This window comes from Onychomys torridus, chromosome 11 (assembly GCF_903995425.1).
Source record: "Onychomys torridus chromosome 11, mOncTor1.1, whole genome shotgun sequence".
In the NCBI taxonomy this organism is placed as follows: domain Eukaryota; kingdom Metazoa; phylum Chordata; class Mammalia; order Rodentia; family Cricetidae; genus Onychomys; species Onychomys torridus.
This window is the reverse complement of record NC_050453.1, coordinates 34400827-34424375: the sequence shown is the minus strand read 5'-3', so window position 1 is coordinate 34424375 and position 23549 is coordinate 34400827. Positions and strand designations below refer to the sequence as shown.

Below are 23549 nucleotides of genomic sequence, written 5' to 3'. Positions count from 1 at the left end.
CTCAACAGCCTTTTCACTTGCAAGTTCTCCCATCACATCAAGTAGCTAACCACCCTCCCCTCAAGAAACCACTCTCTGTTCAGCATTTGCTGTGATGACCATGCTCCCTGCTGCCCCGACCCAAAACGCATGTGCCTTGCTTAATAAGCCTTTCACACCCTTGACTTAGCCCTGCTGTCTCAAATCACCCTCCCCACCTCTGCACAGCTGCCACCCAGGCCTCTCTTCATCTCTAAGGGCCTGTGTTCACCCAACAACCTTCCCCCTCACAGTCCATCTCCCAGCCCCTATAGAAAGACCCACTTCACTGTCTCAAGCCTACCACCCTACCTTCTATCGCAAAGATGATTCATCCTCCTTGCTGAGCAGGAGCTGCCACTGAGCTGCCTCCTGGGGAGCCTCCAATCCAGCTGTCTCCACTAATGAGGTGAACAGTCCCATTTGCCCTCTGCCCTTCATTAGTGATTCCCTAACCTCCCTTAAAGCAGCTCAACTCTACTACTGAAGAAGATTCCTCATCGATCCCCTTCTCCACCCCAAAACACACACACACACACACACACACACACACACACACACACACACACACACACACCTTCTAGAGCCTTTCTGGGGATGTACGGACAATTTAAGGCTTCATTACATCCTATCTGGAGCCCGCTTTAATTACTTCATCTACTGCACCTACTTCCCGACCACATTTGTCATCCATTTGTAAGTTTACTTTCTCTTTCAGGTCATAAAAGGCAATAAGAGCCCATATCAATCATGGGCTTCATCAAGTTCCCCTCCTGCAACAATGACAGCCACATTTACATCTAATTGCTGTGACTCTCACAGGCCACAAGGTGGGCAGGGCCCTTCTGGATCCCGCAAGGAAATCATTGCCTGGGGATTAGTCTGTAGCAACCCAAGGTCCCCAAGTTCACAGATGAAAGTACCAAGACTCAACTATTGGTTCTCAGATTCTAAGATGGTTCTTTGTGAAACACAGATTCACCTGGGCCCCGCCCCCTCACTCCCACAGTAGGCTTCATTCCTACTAGTAAATGCAGTCTATCTCTGACAGCCTTCAACAATGGTTCTGGAGGGAGTCTCCAAGACCTAAATCACAGACATCACCTGAGAACCTACTACAAATGCAAATTCTCAGGCTCACATGAGGTGAGAGCATACTATCTGTGCTTCAAGAACACAGCTGCAGCTTCATCCACATACTTATTCAGAGGACAGACAGATCACCTGCAATGGGTGAGCCCCATGCTAGGCTCTGGGAATATGAAGAAGAAGAGTTTCTTGTTCTTGAAAACTCAGTTGGGGTGAGTCAGAGCAGGTATGGAAAGAGTTTGTAAGGGCAGGTATGTAAGCAGAGGTAATGTACACATAGGAAGTTCAAGGGCCTTGGTTCAATCTCCAGCATCCCCTGTCTCTTAAAAAGTGAACAGGTCCATGTGCAAGGGGATGGTCCCAATTCTTCCCCCAAGTCTGTACACTCAACAATGGCCCCTTCTTCATAGCCCACCCAGCAAAGGCAGGAACAGTAAGAACAGAGCAAGGGAGTCCACTCCTCTGACACCAAGATGGCCAGGCCTCCACTGCTTTCTTCGGGTCAAAGGAAGGCAGGCTGTCGTCACTTTCTTTGTGCCCCATTTCTCCTCCCTCCAGATTCTTGCAGACAGTTAACTACAGTGTGAAATAACACAATGGCTCCCCTAGTAACATCCCTTTAATAAGCACAGCTTTCCAGAATGGAATATGAAGTTCCCAGAGCCTATTTTCCATGAATCCAGACAAGCACTTCCTCGAAGATATCTTTAGTTATCTAACCATGGTCCCTGGACAAGAAAAAGGAAGAGAGCTTCAGTCTGGATGGGATTTTTTTTTTCAATTCTGCATATAGATTTTCTTCCATCAAGAAACTGAAGCCACCCTCTTGTTCAGAGTGTAGAAAATGAGTATGCTCATGAATCAGAAAATAACTGGCCTTGGCTGAGAGAGTATTATGATTCGATGAGTTTATCTTCCTAAGCAAAACCAAGGCAATCTGGGTGTGATGGGCAGGCACTCCTTAACCTCAGAACTCTGGAAGCAAAGGCATGAGGATTGCAAGTTTGAGGCCAGCTTGAATTACATATCAGTTCAAAAGTAACGAATTTAAAAAGTAGTTAGGCCAATGGTGTTTAGAGTCCCTCGTATTAGTATTAGGAGAAACTGCTGATGAGCTCTATTCTAAGGGCCCTATTCTACTGGCTTTGGGGGAAACTGGTTCTTCTTGGGTATGAATGGGAGGGTTATAGCAGACTCATAGAAAGTCTAAACCAACACTCAAGGTGTGGCCACTGAGTTGGTCACTGCCCATCCCATCAAAATGTCACTCAAGACCCACTCTCCTCCCCTAGAACTTTGTGGTGCAGGAAGAATGACTCTATGGCTACCATCTAAGACCTAAGACCAGAAGTCAAGAACATCAAATCCCTGCAAGTCACATTCAGACCCAGGGCTGTGAGTGTAGACCTTGAATGGTTTGTCCCTGAGAGTGGGGTAGCAAGTAAAGAATGGTGGTGAATGTTTAGCTTTCCCTTTTCTCTTACTTACTTTTCTTTCTCAAATGCCAGCCTTTAAAAATCCATTTAAAAATGTAGGAAACACTGGCTTTGGGTTAAAACAATTCTGTGTGGACATCGTCATTTCTGGACTGTTATGTGCTGTTAGAGATCCCCAACCACATTCCCAAGTGTCCCAAGGAGGTGGACCCATCCCTTGAGCACCCCAGCATGACTGAGCCCTATATAAGATGGACATGAAATAAGCTGTAAGTAGTTGGATAGCCCAATGGAAACTCTGAGGCAGAGTCTATTTATGTTTACATTGTTATCTCCACATAAATGAACATCTCAATGGTAGGACTCATAAGAAAGCCTCTAAGACTCAGAATCAGAAACTAAGTTAGCATTCTGTGGCCTTGCTGAAGTTTCCTTTGTAATAATAATAATAATAATAATAATAATAATAATAGGCCTACAAGACATGACTTCAATCGAAGTCAGAAGCCATGAGCCCAGCTGGACAGTCTGAGGTCCACCTCACCTTTCCACCAAGGCTGTGCATTTCTGCTGTAATGAAAGCACTGATAAGGCTAGACACAGAGCTAGGTTGTGCACACAGACATAGCAAGACCTTCACCTTCCACTTGAACGACTGTCCTCTACACTGTACCTCATCATTTAAGGCCTGAGTAGCCAGACGCTTCCTAGACTGTAAAACCCTCATCCAAACCCAGAAGCATATTCAAGGAAAGCTAAATGCCACTGACCCTACCATTGTCATACAGAACATAAAGGGAGGACCCTACCATTGTCATACAGAACATAAAGGGAGGGGTGATGGTACACACAGGTAGAAGAGATGGCTGCCTAAACGCTGTGTGATTTGAGAGTCTCCCAAGGCTTCCTATTTAAAAAGACATCCTCCACTAACTGGTCCTGTTGGCCTGAACAACCTTAGAACAGGAATTATCCCCTAGTCACAGTTAAAATGCAAATAGGGTACCTGGGAGGAGAATCCCATTAATTTACGAATATGTTGACTCCCTTTCCCATTAGCATCAGCTCATTTGCTGGATTATGTTAACTAGGCTCAGAGAAGGCCAAGTTTAATGGTCCAAGAAAGGAAAGGGAAAGAAAGGGACAAACTGAAAAGGTGGATCTGAATGGAATCTCCACTAAGAGGCCAGAAAAGGTGCCAGGTTCAGGGGAGACAGGAAGGCGAAGAAACAAAGAGAAGCTCCTCACTTCAAAACTTGTCCAGGAAGATCTCGGGAATGAGATGTATAAAAACTGAGACTCTAACCTGAGATGGAAAAGCTAAGTCTAGCTGAAAGTATGAAGAATAGCCAGATGACTACCAGAGACAGACCAGAGCAGGAGGAGGCCCATGTGGGGAACTGGGAACTGGCCCTCAAGTCTCTATTATTCCAAATGGTGGGAGAGATTTAAAGAAGCCATCAGGAATTCAACCCGACCTTATTTTTAGATGAGATAAGAGTTATGTAACGTGCTCAGTCCTCCAAGACGATGAATTTAAATTATTTTAGTATTAAATTATTATGATCACCATGTACAGTAGTATATTCATTATTCCCAGCACTCAAGAGGAGAAGGCAGAAAGATTAAAAGTTGTATGCTAGCCTGATACATAATAAGAGCCTGTCTTTAAAAAAAAATAACAATTATGATCATTTAAATTATTCGGTAACTAGGCTGATAATTACATGAACAAAGGTCCATGTGTGTTTCCCAGTTGTATCCGAGCTGCCTTTTCCTCCTTGAATTAAAAAAGAAAAAAATCCTTGCTGACTGGCCTTGTTGGCCTGAGCAACTTTAGAACAGTTATCCCCTGTCAGAGTTAAAATGCAAATAACGTACCTGGGGGAGAGCCAATTAGTTTAGAATATGTTGACTCCTTCAACTCACTTTCCCAATAGCCTGACTCCCAGGGATGCCTCCTATGTTTTATATTTCACTTGGAGTGCATGCAGTACAGCTCATCTCTAGCCCAGAGAGATGCAGATAGTCTGAGGAAGGACAGCAAGTCCAAACCAGGGTGGGCCTTCGTAGCTGGAGTATCTGTTTCTGCAATTATTTCTCCCAGAAACAATTCTTTGCACACTCTCTCCCATTCAAATCCCTACTTAGACTCCTTGACAATTCAAACTCTACCAAGTGCAAACTCCTTGGTGATAGGTACCCACCTGCTCCCACACGACCGTGTCACCAAACTCAGGGTCTATTCCTACTAATATATGAAGCACTCATGAGATTAGACAGAGATATCCTGATAGAAATTTCATTTTTTTAAACTCATCAACTCTGTATCTTCTTGATGCTAGTTACTAAGAAACAAGGGCAAAATTCATATTATTGTTTTAAGGGATGAATTATAGAACTCAAAGAAATTTTCCATTCATGGTTGACCACTTCAGATCATAGCCCCAGACCCCAGTGATCCTTGGGGACACAATTCTAAGATGCCCTACAAATCTTCTGGAGTACACAGCAATCTCTATTCCCCCAGGCTCCCTCAGATGTGGTGAGCCCCCTCCTTGCCTCCCTCCGCGTTCAGCCCTCTGTTTGAGCCAACTCCACTCCCCTCCCACAAGAAGCTTCCTCCAGCCACTCAAGTTCTTGATGTATCCACCATCTCCACTCCTGGGCTCCTTATTTACCATACCACTTGGTCTGCAAAAGGTACTTTGTGCTTTCAGTCTCTTCTTCCCATGTGCTTTAGAGAGAAGAGACTGTGTCCCATGCAGTCAGCCAATTTGGCCAGTAACACATTCCTAGGTGATTATACCAAAGTAGGAATCAAGCAAAAGGCAGAGGACAGACTTTGTTTAAAAGGCATAAGTATCATTCTTGAAATATCGGTATTAAAGCAACAACTACAACCATACCATCTCTTAAAATATCTGTCAGTATAATTCCAGTATTTCAGTCATGCTGCTTAATAGCGTTCCTTTCCCTATAGAACTGAACACACCACCCACTGGCCAAAATCCAGCGAGCAGCTAATGGAGGCTAAAGGTCCCTGCTTTGGGCTAAACCATTCAGTTTGTGTCGACCCTGTTGTGTAAGCTAATGAGACCTAAAGTTCTTACTTCTTGACTCAGCACTTTCATTTTTCTGTTTTAATTTACAGCAAAATACCACAAGATGTTGAAAACACACACACACACACACACACACACACACACACACACACACACACAGTTACACAGACAAACATAACAGTCACACTGTGTGTGGAAGTCCACTGAAAGGCAAAATGAAATTGTTTCAACAGACTAATGTACAATTAGCCAAAACCAGAGCAGCACAGAAGGAGGGTCTGGGGGAGTCCGGGGGAGGGAATACACAAAACTTCTGGTGTTATGGCTAAAGATTGTTCTGACATCCTTAATCCTCAAACATCTTCAGAGAGCATCACCTCCACTGTTAGTGAAGACAACCAACCACTAGATACCAGTATTCCACAACCCACATCCATGGCACACGGCAAACCAACCCTCAGATGATGGAGCGAGAGACTCCTGGCGAGAGAAAGGCCTCTTACCTGCTGTGCCTCTGTACTTCCCAACTGACAGCTTGTACCGCTCTTTGCTGGACGCCACTTGGAAGAAATCATACACAGCGTAGGCGGATTCGTTGGCAGTCTGTAAGTCTGCCCTCACCTCATATCGAGTAGGAGTGCCAGTGGTGAGGTTGTGTAGTTTATCAAGTCCTAAAAACATGGAATGGAATTCTAATGACCAATCAACTCTTGTATGTGAGCTCTCACTATCTGCATCTGAGACATTCAGAGCTGAAGGTCGTCTTAGTATTCATCTTCTCTGTTAATAAAGGGCTTTCCTAACACTTTCTCCTGGGGTGTTAATACTCCCATTCTGTTATTTCTTTAGCATGACAATGCTGTTGACTTCATGGAATGCCATCATGTAAGAGAGGGTGTGTAGTATTGGGGTAATCTGCCCCCTGGACCCACCTCTCTAAAGCAGAAGCAGACCTTCTTTCTGTCTACACAGCTCACAAGTAGAAGAATAGATCAGCTACTCATCCTCAGAACTCAAAGGAGACTGTACCAAGCAAACCACAAACATCATCTACTCTATTATACACTGAATGCCCAGATTCAATCTTTTTAATTTCGTATTTCCCAGTAGATGTTTTTATTGGCCGTTTAACTCTCTGTGAACATCTGCTCCAAAAGAGAGCAGAGGGAAAATGGGCAAAACTACTGCCCATAATATCTGGCTGCACTAGCAGAATTACAGGAACTGCTAGTACATCGTCTTAATGAGAGCCCAGGATCCAAATCAATCAACTGTCTTTCTACTGTGGTTGTATGAAATGCAGGCTCTGCAAAGATTCCAAAGAGCTTAGCTACATCATAAAAGCCACTTCCGGACATCCCATCTCTTCACCCAGCACTAGTGTGCAAGAGCCTTCCCATCAGCATGGCCACACCACATAGTGTCCCTATTCCTTGGACCTCTCCTTGAAACTGGGTACCTTCCTTAATTGGCCTGTCCAGATCATCAAGAGGGATGTTATCATCCCACAACCCCACCTTCCTGATTCTAAGAGATCATACCAAGCCAGAACTCCTTCATGGGGTCCCCAAAACCTTCTACATAACTCCGCCAACGCTTGAAGAAATCCAGCTGCCCAGTGTTCCGCCTCTGGAAGACCTGAGAAAGGAAATGAATGCTTTGCTCTGCTCCTGAACAGACATAACTAAAGGGTAGAGAAATGGTGGTTGTGTTTTCCAGGTGGTTCTGAGAGGCAAGCAGAAACTATGAACCTGCACATGCACTGGTTTCCTAAAATGGTACATCTTCATTTTTTAGAAACAATTTTTTACTTATATCTTAGTATATTGACTATACTGTCTATTATATTAATAAGAATTTTAGGAGAAATATTATTCCAGGTATGAAAATGTGTAGTACCTAAAAGGGAACATTCTTTTCTTTTCTTTTTCTAAGATTTATTTATTATGTATACTGTCTGCATGTATGCCTGCATACCAGAAGAGGGCACCAGCTCTCATTACAGATGGCTGTGAGCCACCATGTGGTTGCTGGGAATCGAACTCAGGATCTCTGGAAGAACAGCCAGTGCTCTTAACCTCTGAGCCATCTCTCCAGCCCCCAGGGAACATTCTTGTCCTCAAGAAATTTCACCCATAGAGCACAGAAAAACTTGAGAGAAGCAGTAGTTGGTTGTGTAGGACAGAACATTCCAGATCTTTGCTGTCTCTGACATACAGCCTTTCAGCATTCGACTCAATTGCAGCATGATATATTTACAGACTGTCTTTGATTTTCCACTTAAACAGCTTAAAAGGAGGAATTATTTTAATCACGAGTATTTAGTATTTATGGACCAACAGAAATTTATCAAGCATCTACTATCTAGTAGAAACCATGCAAGGTGATAGGTAAAATGAATAAACGAGAAATGGTTCCTGTCCAGATGGATCAAACAATCCGTAAATAAGACAGACATGAATTAAGTGATCAAACAGATAAGATTCAATTCAATCAATGATAAGAGCTATGAAGGAAAGATACAGGACTGAACCTAAGTCAAGAGCCAAGAACACTCCCCTGGGAAGTAGCTGAGGGCTGCAAGGTGAGCAAAAGCATCAGGAAGAGAAAGGAAGACTGGACTAGTGGAGGTTCTGGGTGCTCATTAGGAAGGAATAGAAGAGGAGGCTGGAAAATGGGCAAAAGTCAGCCCTGGTGGGATTCAATTTGGTTGACGATGACCCATTGTAATAAATAGATAGATAGATAGATAGATAGATAGATAGATAGATAGATAGATGGATAGATAGATGGATAGATAAATTAATAAGTAAAGCGATGGCAATTTTGGAGGATTCTAATCAGGAAATAGGATCTTCCCCCAGATCCTTCTGACTGTAGAAAAGAGCCTGGCTGGGGCTGGGAGTAGAAGAAAGGTGACCAGTCTGGAGACCAAGGCAGTGTGCTGTCGACAGGGAACAGTAAAGTAGACAAAACCCTGAGAAAAGACAGAAGTCCACAGAAAGAAAACTCGACAGGCCTGGTGGCAGACAGAATGTGGAACTGAAAGATGAGAGTCAATAGTGAGTGCTCACACACCCAAGCTGATTGGTTATCCAGCCCATGTTTTTCCGACTTGACCAACTACACGATCCCACCATGGGCACTCCTGTGCTACAGGAGTTACAGTTCGCAGAACTGGGTAAGTATTGCTCAGCTGTTCTTGCAGAAGGGAGATTCTGAGAGGGACCGCTTTTGAGAGGATATCTTAAACTCGTCTGGGGACACTGTGTGAGCTGAGGGGTTGTTTTCCTTTCTTTTCAGCTGTACTGGGAATCGAACCCAGGGTCTTGTGAGTGCTAGGCAAGTGCTCTACCACTGAGCTACATCCCTGGTCCAGTATGAATTCTTCCTGAGGTTTCCTGGTGAAGAAAAGTCTCATGTAATTGGTTAAAGGGATTGGGGTACTAAAGAGAGACCTAGGCTTGATTTCTAAGGTGGGGGAAAATGGTAAGAATTCGCCAAGTCATTTCACTTTTTTTGTCCCAAGAACAGAGGACCTTTTTCAGCATTCTTTCCGGTTAAGTAAAAGCAATGTGACTATTTCTAGCCAAAAGACTCTTACAAGGACCAGAGTAGATGGAGTTCTCCATGCTGTCTTCCACTGCCATGTCCCATGGAAGAAGTCACATGTTGAAATGGCCCAGCCACAAAATGGAAGTAGCCTGAACCACTGAGTCACCACTCAGAGTGGTGACTGCCAAAGCTACAGAAGGCATCGCACGCATGAGCAAAACAGCTCATGGGTTAGAGCACAAGAATGGAGAGTGCTCTGTCACTACAGCAGAACCACTCTGTTCTAATGGATTTAGAGATCCACTGAGACTGGGGGCATGGGGCAGGAATGAAGGCACAGGGGAGGGTACTGCCCTCTAGGAAGAAAGTCAGAACTCCAATATGCTCATGGGCGTGGATGATCTCATTCAGGAGAGAAGAAACAACTAGGAAAACAGAAAGAAAACTAGAAAAATGTGTAATCACAAGAGCCACAAAGAGAAATCACGGTCAGTAGTGTCCAATACTGAGCAGAGGTAAAGGGATGTAAGAGCAAATCTCCCTGGGATTTAGAGACATGGAAATCACCAGCTACTTCAGCAAGGATTGTGTTAGAGACAAGAAGCCAGGCTGGGATGGGCTGAGGAGTGAATGGAAAATGAGAAAATGGAGACTGATCTGGGTTCTATTTCAGATAAATGGGTTGCTTTCTTTACAAAAAGATCTCTAGTCAGAAAAGGAAGGTCAGTTCCCCTGGGAGTAAATCAGACTCTTTGTATGAAATGAACTTGAAAAGTCCCTAACCCCAAACACACCTGCACACAGTATTGAAAATGGTAACACCTATTATTCCGCTTGAACTTGAGAGCCAAGCTAAAAGCCATCCTAGCCCATTCAGTAATAATTAGCAACCACTGACCAAAGACTAGAATTGTATCTCTACCAATTTTTTCCTTGTACTCATCTAAATGAAGAAGTCCCAACACAAAAGTCTACTGTCCATGATCTTAAATTTCCTGAAGTAAACCTAATGGTTGTGTGATCTTTACATTTTCCCTAGGAGGATTGAGTGAGAGAGGAGGAAATCCTAAGCCTGCAGAAGTCCCACATGGGTGCTCACATTAACTCCTGCATGGGCGCTCACATTAACTCCTGCATGGGTGTTCACTTTAGCTCCCACATGGGCGCTCACATTAACTCCCTTTGTAGCACCAAGTACTACAGCCAAGGAGGTGCAGAACAAAGACATCCATGGGAAAAGAATGTTCCAGACTCCAAGTCAGCCACAAACACTTCCTGGCAACTGAAGGGATAATGAGTCAGTCATCATTTTGGTTTCTGATCTCAGCCAGTTCTCTGTAAAGCAGAGGTTCAAGTGGGAAAGAGAAGTCCACCGCACCATTTCTGGGAAAACTAGATGGTACGTGTCCTCCAAATATGTCCTATGAATGGGAATGAGCTGATAGCAGAATTTAGGAAAAATCGCAGCAAGTCATTACACACAGTATTAATACTGTCAATCAACACAGCTGTTCTTACTCTCCTTTTCTCGGTTGCCCATTAAAGCTTCCCCATTTTGTTTTTGTTTTTTGGTTTTGGTTTTTTTTTGCTTTTTTCATTCTTCATTCACTTACTTATATAGCAACCATTCACACCATTTACTGGACATCCATGCAGTGTTGACTCTCAGAAAGAAGTAACGATGCCATTTCACAGATGGCAAAGCTCAGAAAATTAGCCATATAGTCACATAACCATTTAGTGGCCCAAACAAGGATAACATGCAGTTTCACCTTTAGGTCTATTTCCTCAGTAGCATTTCTGAAGGCTTGGGAGACTTGTTTCCTGGTGAGGAGCCTATGTCAACCCCATTCTCAGATTCTTCTTGTACCACAGACAGCTGAATCCTAGGCTGGATGTGGTCCTGACACTTCCTTACATGTCTACCCATTGTGTGAATAGCATTCCCACTCCAAGGCTGGGATTGATTCTGAGCCTGCCCTTCTAAGGACAGATGCATTGCCAATGTCTCTATCTCCAATCAATGAGCATGTTTTGGGTTTGGGTTTTTTGTTTTGTTTTTAATAATGCCCCAGTATGTCCAGGGAAGCTGACTCTGGAATCTCCACACTTAGTAGATGTATCCTTGGCTAAGTTGGCTAATTTCATTTTTAAGTTGGCTAGTTTCATCTTTCCCCCAAATACAAGGTCTCAGTGTAGCCCAGGCTAGTCTCAAACTCACATGTAGCTAAGGATGATCTTGAACTTCTAATCCCACTCCCTTTCCTCTACCTCCCATGTGACCATCCCATCCAGTCTTCTGTGGTGCCAGGGAACAGTCCCGGGGCTGCACACACACTAGGCCAGCACTTTACCAACTGAGTCACAACCACAGCCCAAGCTTCACTTCTCTCAACTGTCAGATCAAGATGTAACTAAGCCCTATCACCTAAGAGCTTAAATGGAGGCTTCAGTAAGGTCAGCAAATCATGAAATGGCAGAGCCTGGCACAAACAGGTAACAACAAGTTGTTATTACATCTCAATAATTTTTAGTTTGCATTTTATTATATCATATTTAAGTGTAGTAACCACACAGATAACTTATACATCTTGATCAGATGGCTTTGATTGAGGCTTTCAATCTATGCAGAGATTAGCATGTGCTGGAATGAACTACGGAAGAATAGCGGAAGGAAATAAGTCTTAAGAGGTGGTAAAATATCTTTAAAGAGTTCTACAATCCAGCATTATCATTGTGCTGGAGACATTACTCACTGTTCTGAATGACTAAATCAAGAGGAAAAGTCAAGACTGCACTTAAATGCCTGTGGAAAGAGCCTCTGATGCAGCCTAGACTTCCAAGAAGGAAAGATTTGAGACTCTTAAGTGTTCCCTGATGTTCTTTCCAGCCTCCTCCTGGAAGCCTGGGTCGCCTCAGGGCAAAGTCCTTCTGCCTGTTCATTGAATTAGGTTCCTGCTGCCTGGGACAGAGAACAACTTCCATAAAAGGATTTTAAAAGCTCAAAAGAAGCCTGGGTCATCTTTCAGGGACAGAAGACCCTTGAACCAAATAAAACATGGGCTGAGTGGATTCAGTGGTCCTATAACTGATTATGTTTGAGTCAGACTCATCTGCACAGGATACAGAAGGTAAATTTCTTGAAGTCAGGAACCCATCTGGTCTGTTCACTGCTGGGTCATTAGTCTATGAATCAGTGTCTGATACATAGTAGGTACTCACTAAATATCTGTGCAACATTTCATGGGTTGTGCAAGCAGAGAGACAAATCTCAATCTCTCTCTCTCTCCTCTCTCTCTCTTCTCTCTCTCTCTCTCTCTCTCTCTCTCTCTCTCTCTCTCTTTCTCTCTCTCCTGCCTTAGATAAATGATTCCTTCCCTGTATAAGCTTAGCTTTCAAAAAGGCCACACTGAACAGTGCTGATACCCTACCAATGGTCAATTACAGGCACAATGGCAGGAAATTGGGCTGTAGGCCGGAGCAAACTGATGCTGATCAGCAAAATGGTGCTGATGAAAAGTAGCAGGCACAGGCCTCTGGGCCTGCTCAGGTGGGAGACCTCCCATGTTACAACCTCCCATGTTGTATTACTTTATAAATGAAGTGTCTCTGCCATCCATCCAATTGTTGGATGAAACAGACATTCAACTATTCTTTGCCACTGTACAGATATTAAGTTTTCTTCATTGCTGCTCATCAAATGGTATCATTTCACCTGTGGCTGCTCAAACGTCTGGCTTCCCAGAGCCCTGAGCAAACATGTAAATGAACATAGTTGGGCACTATGAGACCAGGCTTTCTCTTTCCCACAATAGGTAACAGTGCACAGCAAGTGAAGGCTGCCTATTACTTGAGAAAAATAAGACCCTTTGTCAGTTCAGACACAGGGAGAAGCCAAGAGAGGGAGAAAGAATGATCCACCTGCAATCTTCAAAGGTTCGTCATAGAACTGAATCAACAAGCAATGACGGAAGTGATGTAGTATAAGCAGGCAATGGCCCAAGAGAATAAAACCTCCCGACAGTAGGAGACAGCTAGACACAGCCCAGGCTTCCTGACTCTGGCCTTGATCTTTCGATTCAAAGCCCTAGAATCATGTTTCTGTCCTACAGAACCCAAAGTCTAGACCCTAGACCAGGTCCCAGCTCAGAGGACTGATCCATCAAAGAGGCCATGAATTTACATCTTGGCTGACCTAAGATGAGCCATCAGAAAGACCAAGGATCTAGCAGACGTGACTCCTGGACTGTGGTTCTAGCAATGTCACTAATGTGTGTCACTCACTCAACCAAAGATCTTTCTTCATAAGCTTCAGCTTCCCTCTTGGTAAGACAAGAATAATAACCCTCTCACACTAAAGCATCATGGGAAGGTCTAGTTTTTTAAAATACTTTGAAGAGGGTAGAATATAGGAATAATATACATACCAGGCATTATTAGATGATGATAAACTCATAATCCTTAGCTTTGGTTTAACCAAGGCGGTTCGGTGACCAGTGTTAAGCCCTAAGTTCTCTCCTTACAAGGGGATAAAAATCTCTCTCCAAACCATTGCAAGCCATTAAAGCTCCTCCCCCCATGGGCAGAGAAGAAAGAGAACCTCCATGGGGCAGCTGTGACCATCTCCCTAGGCTGAGAAAGAAGGGATTCCACGGAGCTCCTCTGGGTACCGTTAGGACTCACAATCCAGCCCCCTCCATCCGTGTCCATGTCGCAGTACACCTGCATGGGCCGGCTGGCGTCACCATTTAGGTAGATTGTGTAGAGGCCACTGGCGGCATTGGTGTTCTGTTGAACCTGACTGCAGTCTGAGGGGTGTGGGAAACGGGCGTCCACTGAGAGCAAGCAGAAGGACAGCGTTGTCAGAAGGGAAGGAAAGAAACAGCACAGCTTTCCCCGTCACGAGGCAATTCACTCTGTTCAGGAATTATTTCAGAGCATCCTACACTATTTCGCCTCTTCCAGTTCTTGCCTCACTATTAGTTTTCTCGCTTTCTCTGCTCACATCAATTCTGCACCTTTAAGTTAGGTTCGTGTCACTCGATGTCCTAGGTTAGCTCTCCCAGGTGCAACGCCAGTTTTGCCTTCTTTGGTCTCTTCACTATGAGGTGAATTTGTTTGGAATCCACAACCCCATTTTTATTTTTCCATAACTCCATGCTCCTCCCAGGCCTCTCCAATGCCTGTCTCTACTTATTGTCATTTAAAAGGCTGGATTCCATATTACCTGTAGAAAGGGTGGTGGATACACTCCGGCTCCTGCGGTCACCCTTAAAGGCAACCAGGGAAATAGGGTAGGTGACACCCTGTTCCAGGTCTTGCAGTTCAAACCTCTGCTGGCCTCTTTGGAGCTGCACTTCCTACAAAGTGGGTAACAGACGGGAGGCAAGTCAGTGTCTCTTCCCAGCACCCTGGGCATCAGCAGCATTTCCTAACTCGATGGCAGCAGCTCTCCAAGTGCTCACTGGCAGCCCAGAATCCCAGTGAGTCTCAGTCGCTCCCCTGGAGGGTCATGCCATGGAGAGTCAGCCCCCCCCCCCCAGAAGAGCTCGCTGAAAGCCAAGGCCTTGCATGGCCACCACTAGAGAAGCAGCCACGTTGCCTAGAGATTCATGCCTTTGGATATAGCACTAGCCAATGCTATCAGCAGCAGGCTGACAATGCTGGACTAAGAACACGGTTTTAAAAAGAAGGCAAAACTGGCCATAATATCTGTGAGACACAGAAGTAGTCGGTATTTCAATGAATATGTCTTACTCACTCTAATAAACATTGGACTGACTCTCATTGTAATAATGAATCAATCAAAGTGCCCCTTTTTTTTACTTCTTATTTCTTATTTTTCTGTTTGCTTATTTATTGCCAAAGAGAGATAATGACAATTTTCTATTTGGCCAAGTTTGGAAACTTTTCTGGACTTCAGAGATTCATGAGGAAGGCTAGCCCTTGAAATAATGGTCATCTATTTATTCAGTGAGTATTTATTGATGGCCCCAGGAATGGTGACACACACCTCTGATCTTAGCTGCTTTCAAGACTGAAGCAGAAAGAGTTCAAGTTTGAAGTCAATTTAGTGAGACCTTGTCTCAAAATAAAAATATTAAAAAGAGCTAGTGACATAATTCAGAGTTAGAGTATTTGCCTAATACATATAAGGCCCCTGAGTTAAAATCCTCACGATCACCAAAAAGAAAAGAAAAGAAAACATTCATACCAACTGCATGCTAAGCACTATCCTAAATGTTTTAGATACAAAAAATAAACAAAACAGACAAAAAAATTCTCAGTCCTCCTGGAATGTAAATGTATTAAGCAGACCCAACAATTTATAGAAGGGGGGGAGGAAGAGGTGGAGGAGGAGCAGGAGGAGGAAGAGGAGGAGGAGGAGCAGGAGGAGGAGGAACTAGCAGCAGTATCAGGGCTGACAGTGGAGCTCAGTGACACAGAGCATGCCTAGTGTGCACACCACCCAGAGTTTGAGCCCCAAGAACAGCGGAATAAGCAAGGAACAAGTGAACAATAAAATAGGGTCTATGCTCGGCCCCCAAATGTGTAGCAGTCAGCTAGGAGCAGGCACAGAGGTTAGTCCATACAATGAGAACATGGTATTCACAAATAACATCACTTAGCAATGGGGGATCAACAAGTCAAGCCAACTTGTTCTACAGGGAGACTGTGAAGAGAAGGCACCAAGAGAAATAAAAGACACCCTCATACCTTCACTGTGCCATTTGGGAACTGGTAGGTCAAAATGTAGCCATCAATTTGAGCAGAGGGAGGCATCCAGGTCAACACCCCACCAGAATGTGTTACACCAAATGGACGAAGATTTTTGGGAGGGTCAATTTCTGTAAATAAGAAGCCAGGTAATAATTGCTCCTAAAATATACATAATTTTAAGTGATCTGTTTTTATTTTCTTTCTAGGTATTTTCCCATTTCTCTCCCTGCCTTTAAGCAGTTGGGAGTCCTGTTCTTGCTCAGAGCCCTCCCAACCATTGTTTCTAAAAGTCAAATCTGTGGAAGTCAAGAGGATTTAGGGATATGGCTTTGAGTAGTCTCTAGAGGGAGGGACCCTGGGCCTCGTTTCCCAAGTAGATTCCCAGAGTGGTAAATATGAAGAGTGTAATCTGGCACACTGGTTGTCGGTGGTGGTGGAGCTCCCTATGTGGTTTGGAAGAATGAGAGCCACAGGTTAGAAAGGGCCCTGCACACAGAACCTAGGGATTGCTCAGAGAACATTGTATGGAGAGGTAATGAAAAGCTAGGGCGCCTCTAATGCCCAGCACTGAGAAATCCCCAAAACTTACATGATGAGATTAGGAGCCATAACATGTAAGAAGACTTAGGACAAAATTAAGTTAGCATAAAAATACAAAATTCTATTTCTTAAACACCTTTGTGTGGCCTTCAGTACATACACAGTACAGAAATTAGAGACAGTGTTATGTGTTAAAACAGAACGAAACTGGGTATGGTCATGCATACCTATCATCCCACGACTCAAGAGGCTGAACCAGGAGGATTTCAGAGAGCTTGAGGCCAGAGGCCTTCCTGCACTTTGGAGTGGACTTCCTGGACTCAGGAAAAGAGGTGGGAGGGCTGTTAGCTAGGAAGGTGCAGACACCTTCCCTACTGAAATGCCAGAGGGCATACACATGTGTGTGAGTATGTACCAGAGGGCATACATGAGTATGTAAGTATGTACCAGAGGGTATGCATGGGCACATGAGTATATACCAGAGGGCATACACATGTGTGTGAGTATGTACCAGAGGGCACACACTAGTGAGCATGTACCAGAAGGCGTGCATGGGTATGTAAGTATGTAACAGAGGGCATGCATAGGTATGTGAGCACGTACATGCAGACCAGGAAAACAAAAGCTCAGCAAAAATACTAATTCTCACCAAAGCTGGTTAGAATGTTCATATTTTTCAAGCAAACAAGATATGAATGGAAATTTCCATTTTGAAAAAAATCATAAAAGGCAATTTTAATTTAGAACTTCCCAAAAAGACATCTCCAGGCTATTTTCTCCCCAGTAGCATTTCAGCTGAGAACTGAATTGCAGTATTTTAATAGAAATCAGACAGCTGTTGTTTTGAATTAGGTTGTTTTGACAAATTTTGAGTCTTTGTAATATCGGCTTGGTTTGATTTTCTAAAGCATAGCATCTGGCATGGATCATACTTTATCCATCACATAGAGAAACTGAAACTCCTTCAGAATCAAAGCAGGGCATAGCTATTTAAATATTTTAAGGTAGTTTCTGCCTCCTCTTTGATTCACATCTGTCCCCTGGCTGTGGACTTGAGATGTCTGATTTGGTTACTTTCATATTTCTATGAAGCAGGAAGATAAAAATATCATTATTGTCTTTAAAATTGGGAAAAGCGGGGCTGACAAAATGGCTCTGCCAGCAAACCTGACAACCTGAGTTCAATCCCAGAACCTACATGAAGGAAGGAGAGAACCAGCTCCTGCAATTGTTCTATGACCCCCATGTGTGCTGTGGATGCTTGTGCCCACACAGACATACACAGAAAGAGAGAGAGAGAGAGAGAGAGGAGGGGAAGGAAAGAAAGAGGAAGGAGGGAAGGAGAGAGAAACATAATTTAATTGTTTTAAACTGGGGAAAGTAAAGCAAAGAGAAGATAAAGGAGGATGAAGGGATTGGCAGAAGAGAGGATGAGAGTAACGGAGCAGAGAAAGGAAGACAATAGCCATCCATTGCTAGAGCCACACAAGAGTCTAAGATGAGGGAAAAAGTACATTGGGGTTTGTTTGGGGTTTTGTTTTACCCATATTTTCTAATGTGAATTTCTTTTGTTCTAATATTTTAATATGGATTTTTAATGCTAATTTTAATTAATAAAACCATCAAGAAATTTATGGCTCCTCTACTGATTATAGAGGAGGTAAATGGACCTTGTTCAGAATGCCTGAAGGGATCACAGACTTTGGGTCCCACAGAGGGCCAGTTCCCTAACGCTCATCTATGACCAGACTCCCCATCACACACATTCACATGCAACCCAGGCACCTTTGGTCATCCACAGATGATGACATGGAGGAGGATGCTCTGCCATCACCTCCATCTCCACCTTGAAAGATTGAAACTAGCTTCCTGTTTCCTTCTCCTGCCAGCAGGAAATGAGACCCAACCCCATTTCTAATACAAAGCAGGGATCTGTCCCTGGCATCTGGGCTCAGCAGATAGGCCTGAGGAAGAATAACTCACCCAACCATCACTCCCTGTGCCCTCCACCCTACCTGGCCTGTCAAAGTAGTACCTTAAAAAGGAAACTACGAAGCTGAAGAGAAGGCTCAGTGGGTAAAGTGCTTCATATGCATGCATGGGCATCTAAGTTCAGACCCCCTACTACCTATAAAAAGCCAGAGACAATAGCACATGTCTATAACCTCAGGGCAGAGGAGGTAGAGACAGGTAGATCCCTTGAACTTCATTGGCCTGACAGCCTAGCCAAATCAAAGAGAGACCATCTCAAAAATTAATGTGGAGAGCAACTGACACCCCATATCAACTCCATGCACATACACACATGCATACATACACATGAATGCATGGACACATAAACATACAAACATGATCAATGGGGAACCACTTGGAGAACATCTTCAGATAAAGCAACTATCTCCCTCTCCTCTCTCCTCACCCTATTTATAGAGGAAGATTCACTCTTGGCAAGGATGAAGTGTCACAGTACCTGTGAGGGCCTTTGTATCAGCCTTCTTGCTCTCCCGGGCCCCCTTCTGGGCCCACACATGGATGGTATATTCCATGCCTGGCTTCAGGCCCGTCAGGACAGTGCTACTCTGGTCCTTTGACACTGGAATCTCCTTGGTCTCTCCATCCGCAGAGGTGTAGCGTACCATGTACCTGTCAATGGTGGCTCGCACGGGGTCCCAGGAGATGGTGGCTGTATTCTCGGTCACCCGGTTGGTCACCAAGTTCTTGGGGCTGTCAATTTCTTTTTTTTAAGATTTAGAAAAGGCTGAATTCAGAACCATGAAAGGCATCTCACCACCCCTTTCACAAGAGTTTCCCTCCATTCAAAAGAGCTAGTAACAGTATAATTATTACTGGTACAATTTAATCATTAATAGTGTATCATCCTCGTGAATACAGGAATAAAGCAGATATAGTGTCCACTCCTGCAATCTCAATAGTTCAGAGGCAAGAAGAGCACAGATTCAAGCCCAGCCAGGGCTGCATGGTGGGGCTCTATTTTAAAAGATGAATGAATGAGAGAGAGAGAGAGAGAGAGAGAGGGAGGGAGAGAGGGAGGGAGAGAGAGAAACAAAGAAAGAAAGAGAGAGATAAAGGCGGGCCTGTAAGAGTGCCCCAGTTTCCATTTTCCAGGGAAACAAGACACTAGATATCACAGGGAAAGAACCAGATCTTCTCTCTCTTTGTCAATCTGGAAACATTCTGTCCACCCAGTTTTCACCAGCATCACAATGAAAACCTGAACTAGCTAAGCCCCAAACCACAGCTGGAACATCCTCCTATAGGCTCTCCCCATTGTTCCTACTCTGCTTCACCAACTACCCTCCAGCCCCCTTGACTCAGAAAAGAAATGAAGACTCTCATCCCCATTGCTTGTTTTCAAACCAAGACCTCTCTGCTCTGAATTGTGAGGTCTTCTCCCACCATCTCCAGGGCTTTCTTCTTTTCCTCTCTCTGTCTCTTGAACACTAATATCTTCTTCTCCACCATCCATCTCAGAAAATCAAGCTCCAGGAGCTCCCCTCTCTTCATACCTCATGCCATTTCTCTGTACCTCTCAACCAACAACCAGAGGAGGATCTGTCTATCTCAGCACCACTCACCTCCCATTCAAGCCTCAACTCTACCATGGCCCTGCATCAACTCTGCTAGTATAGGTCACTGAACATTTCTGTATGGACAGATCTCTAATGGACACTTGACATCCTCAGTTTACTCAATTTTTGGTTTTGGTTTTGGTTTTGGGTTTGGGTTTTTTGGGTTGTTTTGTTTTGTTTTGTTTTGTTTTGTTTTGTTTTGTTTTGTTTTTGAGATAGGGTTTCTCTGTGTAGCTTTGGAGCCTATCCTGGAACTCACTCTGTAGACAAGGCTGGCCTCAAACTCACAGAGATCCTCCTGCCTTTGCCTCCCCAGTGCTGGGATTAAAGGCATGTGCCATGACTGCCTGGCCTTTACTCAATGTTTGAACAGCATTTTGTAGAACAGATCTATTCCATTCTTGGAACACACTCAGTTCTTGCCTTCCATAATTTCACACTCTTCAAATGTTCTTTTCAATTCATTGGTCCCTCTGCCTTGCTTCTTCTTCAGCTCTTAGCTTATAATCTTCATATGTTGGAACATCTAAATATTGGTTTGGATATTCTCTCATTCATATTCTCTCTCTCTCTCTCTCTCTCTCTCTCTCTCTCTCTCTCTCTCTCTCTCTCTCCTCTCTCCTCTCTCTTTTTCTCTCCCCTCCCTCTCTTTCTCTCTCAACCTTTCTCCTTCCCTCCCTCTCTTATTCTCTCCCTCCCCATTTCTCACTACTATGATCCTACATGTCTGTGGCTTGAAATATTTACTAGATACCCTTGTGGAACAGGAGATCAATTATAAGCCCCTGGTTTGTATGTACTATTTATTGTATACCCACTACAATGCCTGGCTTGTCTCACACTCTCAGTACATATCTGTGGAACTAATAAAAACTAACCATTCACTTAGCTAAAAACAAAAATCTCACCTGTATCTCAAATTTAAGTATTTAAGTCTTGATTGCCTCCCTGAAGAGACAAATATCTCTTGGCCTCTTAGCTCCAAACACAGATTCTTCTTTAAAAAAAAAAAAAAATGGAAACCTTCCATGTTGCTCAAACCAGACACGGTTATACTTGATTCTTTATTTTTTCCATATCCCATGTCTTACTGGTCAACAAGGACTATTGTTTGTATCTCCAACCCCTTTTCTCTTCCTCTGGCACCATCACCCTTCTCCAAACCATCACTGGCTCACCCAGATTTGAATAGTAATTTCTTTGCAGATCTTTCTTTTTCTTTCTTTGTCATTTCTTCAACTTATTCTCACTGTGTCCTGAAAACTGCTTTGAAATGGATGCTGCGTTGTGTCTCTAGTCCATAGACAGGGCACAGTTGTTCCTTCAGGCACCCAGTGCTCCTGTGTAACCTAACGATGCTGCTCCTTCCCACCTCATCTCAGGACAGTTGCTCCAATATACCTACCTCTTTCCATTCCTCGATCCTCTCACTGCAGATTAGACTCCTAACGTATGCTCTTACTTAAGCCAGACTTGGCCAGCTTCCCCTCAATATTGTCCAACACATAGCCATTAGTCCAGTGTTTAGTCTGACTGAACAATTTGTTTTACTTATATTTAACTAATTATATTAAGGTGGGTTTTTTTGTTGTTGTTGTTGTTTTGGGGTTTTTTGTTGTTGTTGTTGTTGTTGTTTTTTATTTTTATTTTTTTATTTTTAGAGAACACTTTAACAGGACAGCATAGCAGAGTCAAAGCTAAGCACATGGCCATCCATCTGAGGTCCTCATTCCCTAGACTGCCTAGTAGTGAGTCCTGGCACTATATCTCAGATTTGAGGAGAACATTTGAAAACTGATATGTACAATGTTCAAGTCATGCCCTGTCCTTTCCAAGGCCCCATCCCACTGAAATACAGATGTATGTTTACCAAGTAAATGAATATGGTTCCCTAAGAGTGACTGATACATAACAGCCAAGGAGCCTAGGTCTCCTGCAGAGGGAGCTACCAAGTCAACCCTTACACTCGGCTATTCTAAAGAAACTCCATTCTTGCTTAACCATTTCTTTGGTGTATCTGACAATGCATATCCTATGACTACTCACCCAAACCATCCAAACACTGTGCCTTGCAACCCACTGTTCTCCAGACCCACACCATTTCCATGTCCTTCATAGGGCTTATCATAATTTACAGTTAGAAGCTTTCCTTTTGTTTATTGCCTATCTCTCCCACTGCAGGTCAGGAGAACAGAGATCATACTTTTTTGTGTTTATCACTCTATCCCTGGACCTGGCACTTAAAAAATGGTGATGTAAAGTTGGCTTCATACTAGACATAGGGCCTCCGCTTCCCAGGGTGATGAGAGTAACTTTATACCACACAGTTTCTATTATGTCAACATAACAGCTTGTCTCAAAACAATCCTTTAACCCAATAATTTTAGAACTTTATTTTAAAGATTTATTTATTCATTATGTATACAGAAGAGGGTGCAAGATCTTATTACAGATGGTTGTGAGCCACCATGTGGGTGCTGGGAATTGAACTCAGGACCTCTGGAAGAACATTTGGCGCTCTTAACCTCTGAGCCATCTCTTCAGCCCAATTTTAGAACTTTTATATTTATTTTACATTAGCTCATACAATTTTTAGTAGCTGGGAAACATTAACAGTAAAGGACATATGCTACAGAAAAAGTTTCAAGGCATTAGTAGAACTGCTCAGCAGGGGGTCTATTAGAGGTTTTTGTTTTGTTTTGTTTTCTCTTTAAAAGTGAATAGAAGTTTTGTTAGGTTTTTTGGTGTTTTTCTTTCTTTCTTTTTATACATCAAAACACTCAGTGAAGTTTTAAGAAGTAGAACTTCTAAGAGATGATTAGTTGGTAGTTAGGTCTGCTCTCATGAAAGGACTAATGCCATTCCACAGGAGCAGACAAATCAGCTCAGGTCTAGGCTTAAGGTAGACCTTCCTGCCTTCTCTTTGTCCTACATCTGTTCATCTGTCTATGTGTATTATGATACAGGACAAAGGTCAACAGACACTGAAACTCTTGTTTTGGACTTTCCAGACCCTACAACTATAAACCAAAAAACCTTTTGTTGTTTACAATTTTACGTTGTCCCTGACAGGTACTCTGTATGTCAAAGGAAATGGATTAAGATGCCCTCCTAAAACAATCTGGTCTCTGAGGTCACAGACCCCAAAACATCAGTGCCATCATTCAGCAATAGTAGATGAACCCCTATTTATTAACCCACTTTGCTCATCCCTTACCACCTATTTCACATCCATCTATGAAAAAGAAAAGCGGGGGCCTGGAGAGATGGCTCAGAGGTTAAGAGCACTGGCTCTTCTTCCAGAGGTCCTCAGTTCAATCCCCAGCAACCACATGGTGGCTCACAGCCATCTATATTGAGATCTGGTGTCCTCTTCTGGCCTGCAGGCATACAAGCAGGCAGAATACTATATACATAATAAATAAATAAATCTTAAAAAAAGAAATAAAGGAAAAGAGAGAGAGAAAGAAAGAAAGAAAGAAAGAAAGAAAGAAAGAAAGAAAGAAAGAAAGAAAAAAGGAAAAGGATATCTGATA

The 23549-nt window shown here is 43.4% G+C and overlaps 1 protein-coding gene across 1 annotated transcript in view; it reads right to left on the bottom strand.

Annotated features, from left to right (window-relative positions):
• Tnn (tenascin N) overlaps positions 1-23549 on the bottom strand; it is an 85155-nt gene that overhangs the window by 4361 nt on the left and 57245 nt on the right. The window contains 6 exon segments of the mRNA XM_036201840.1: positions 6112-6279; positions 7150-7246; positions 13847-13998; positions 14391-14523; positions 15881-16011; positions 18894-19157. Of these exon segments, the coding sequence (XP_036057733.1) occupies positions 6112-6279; positions 7150-7246; positions 13847-13998; positions 14391-14523; positions 15881-16011; positions 18894-19157 (945 nt within the window).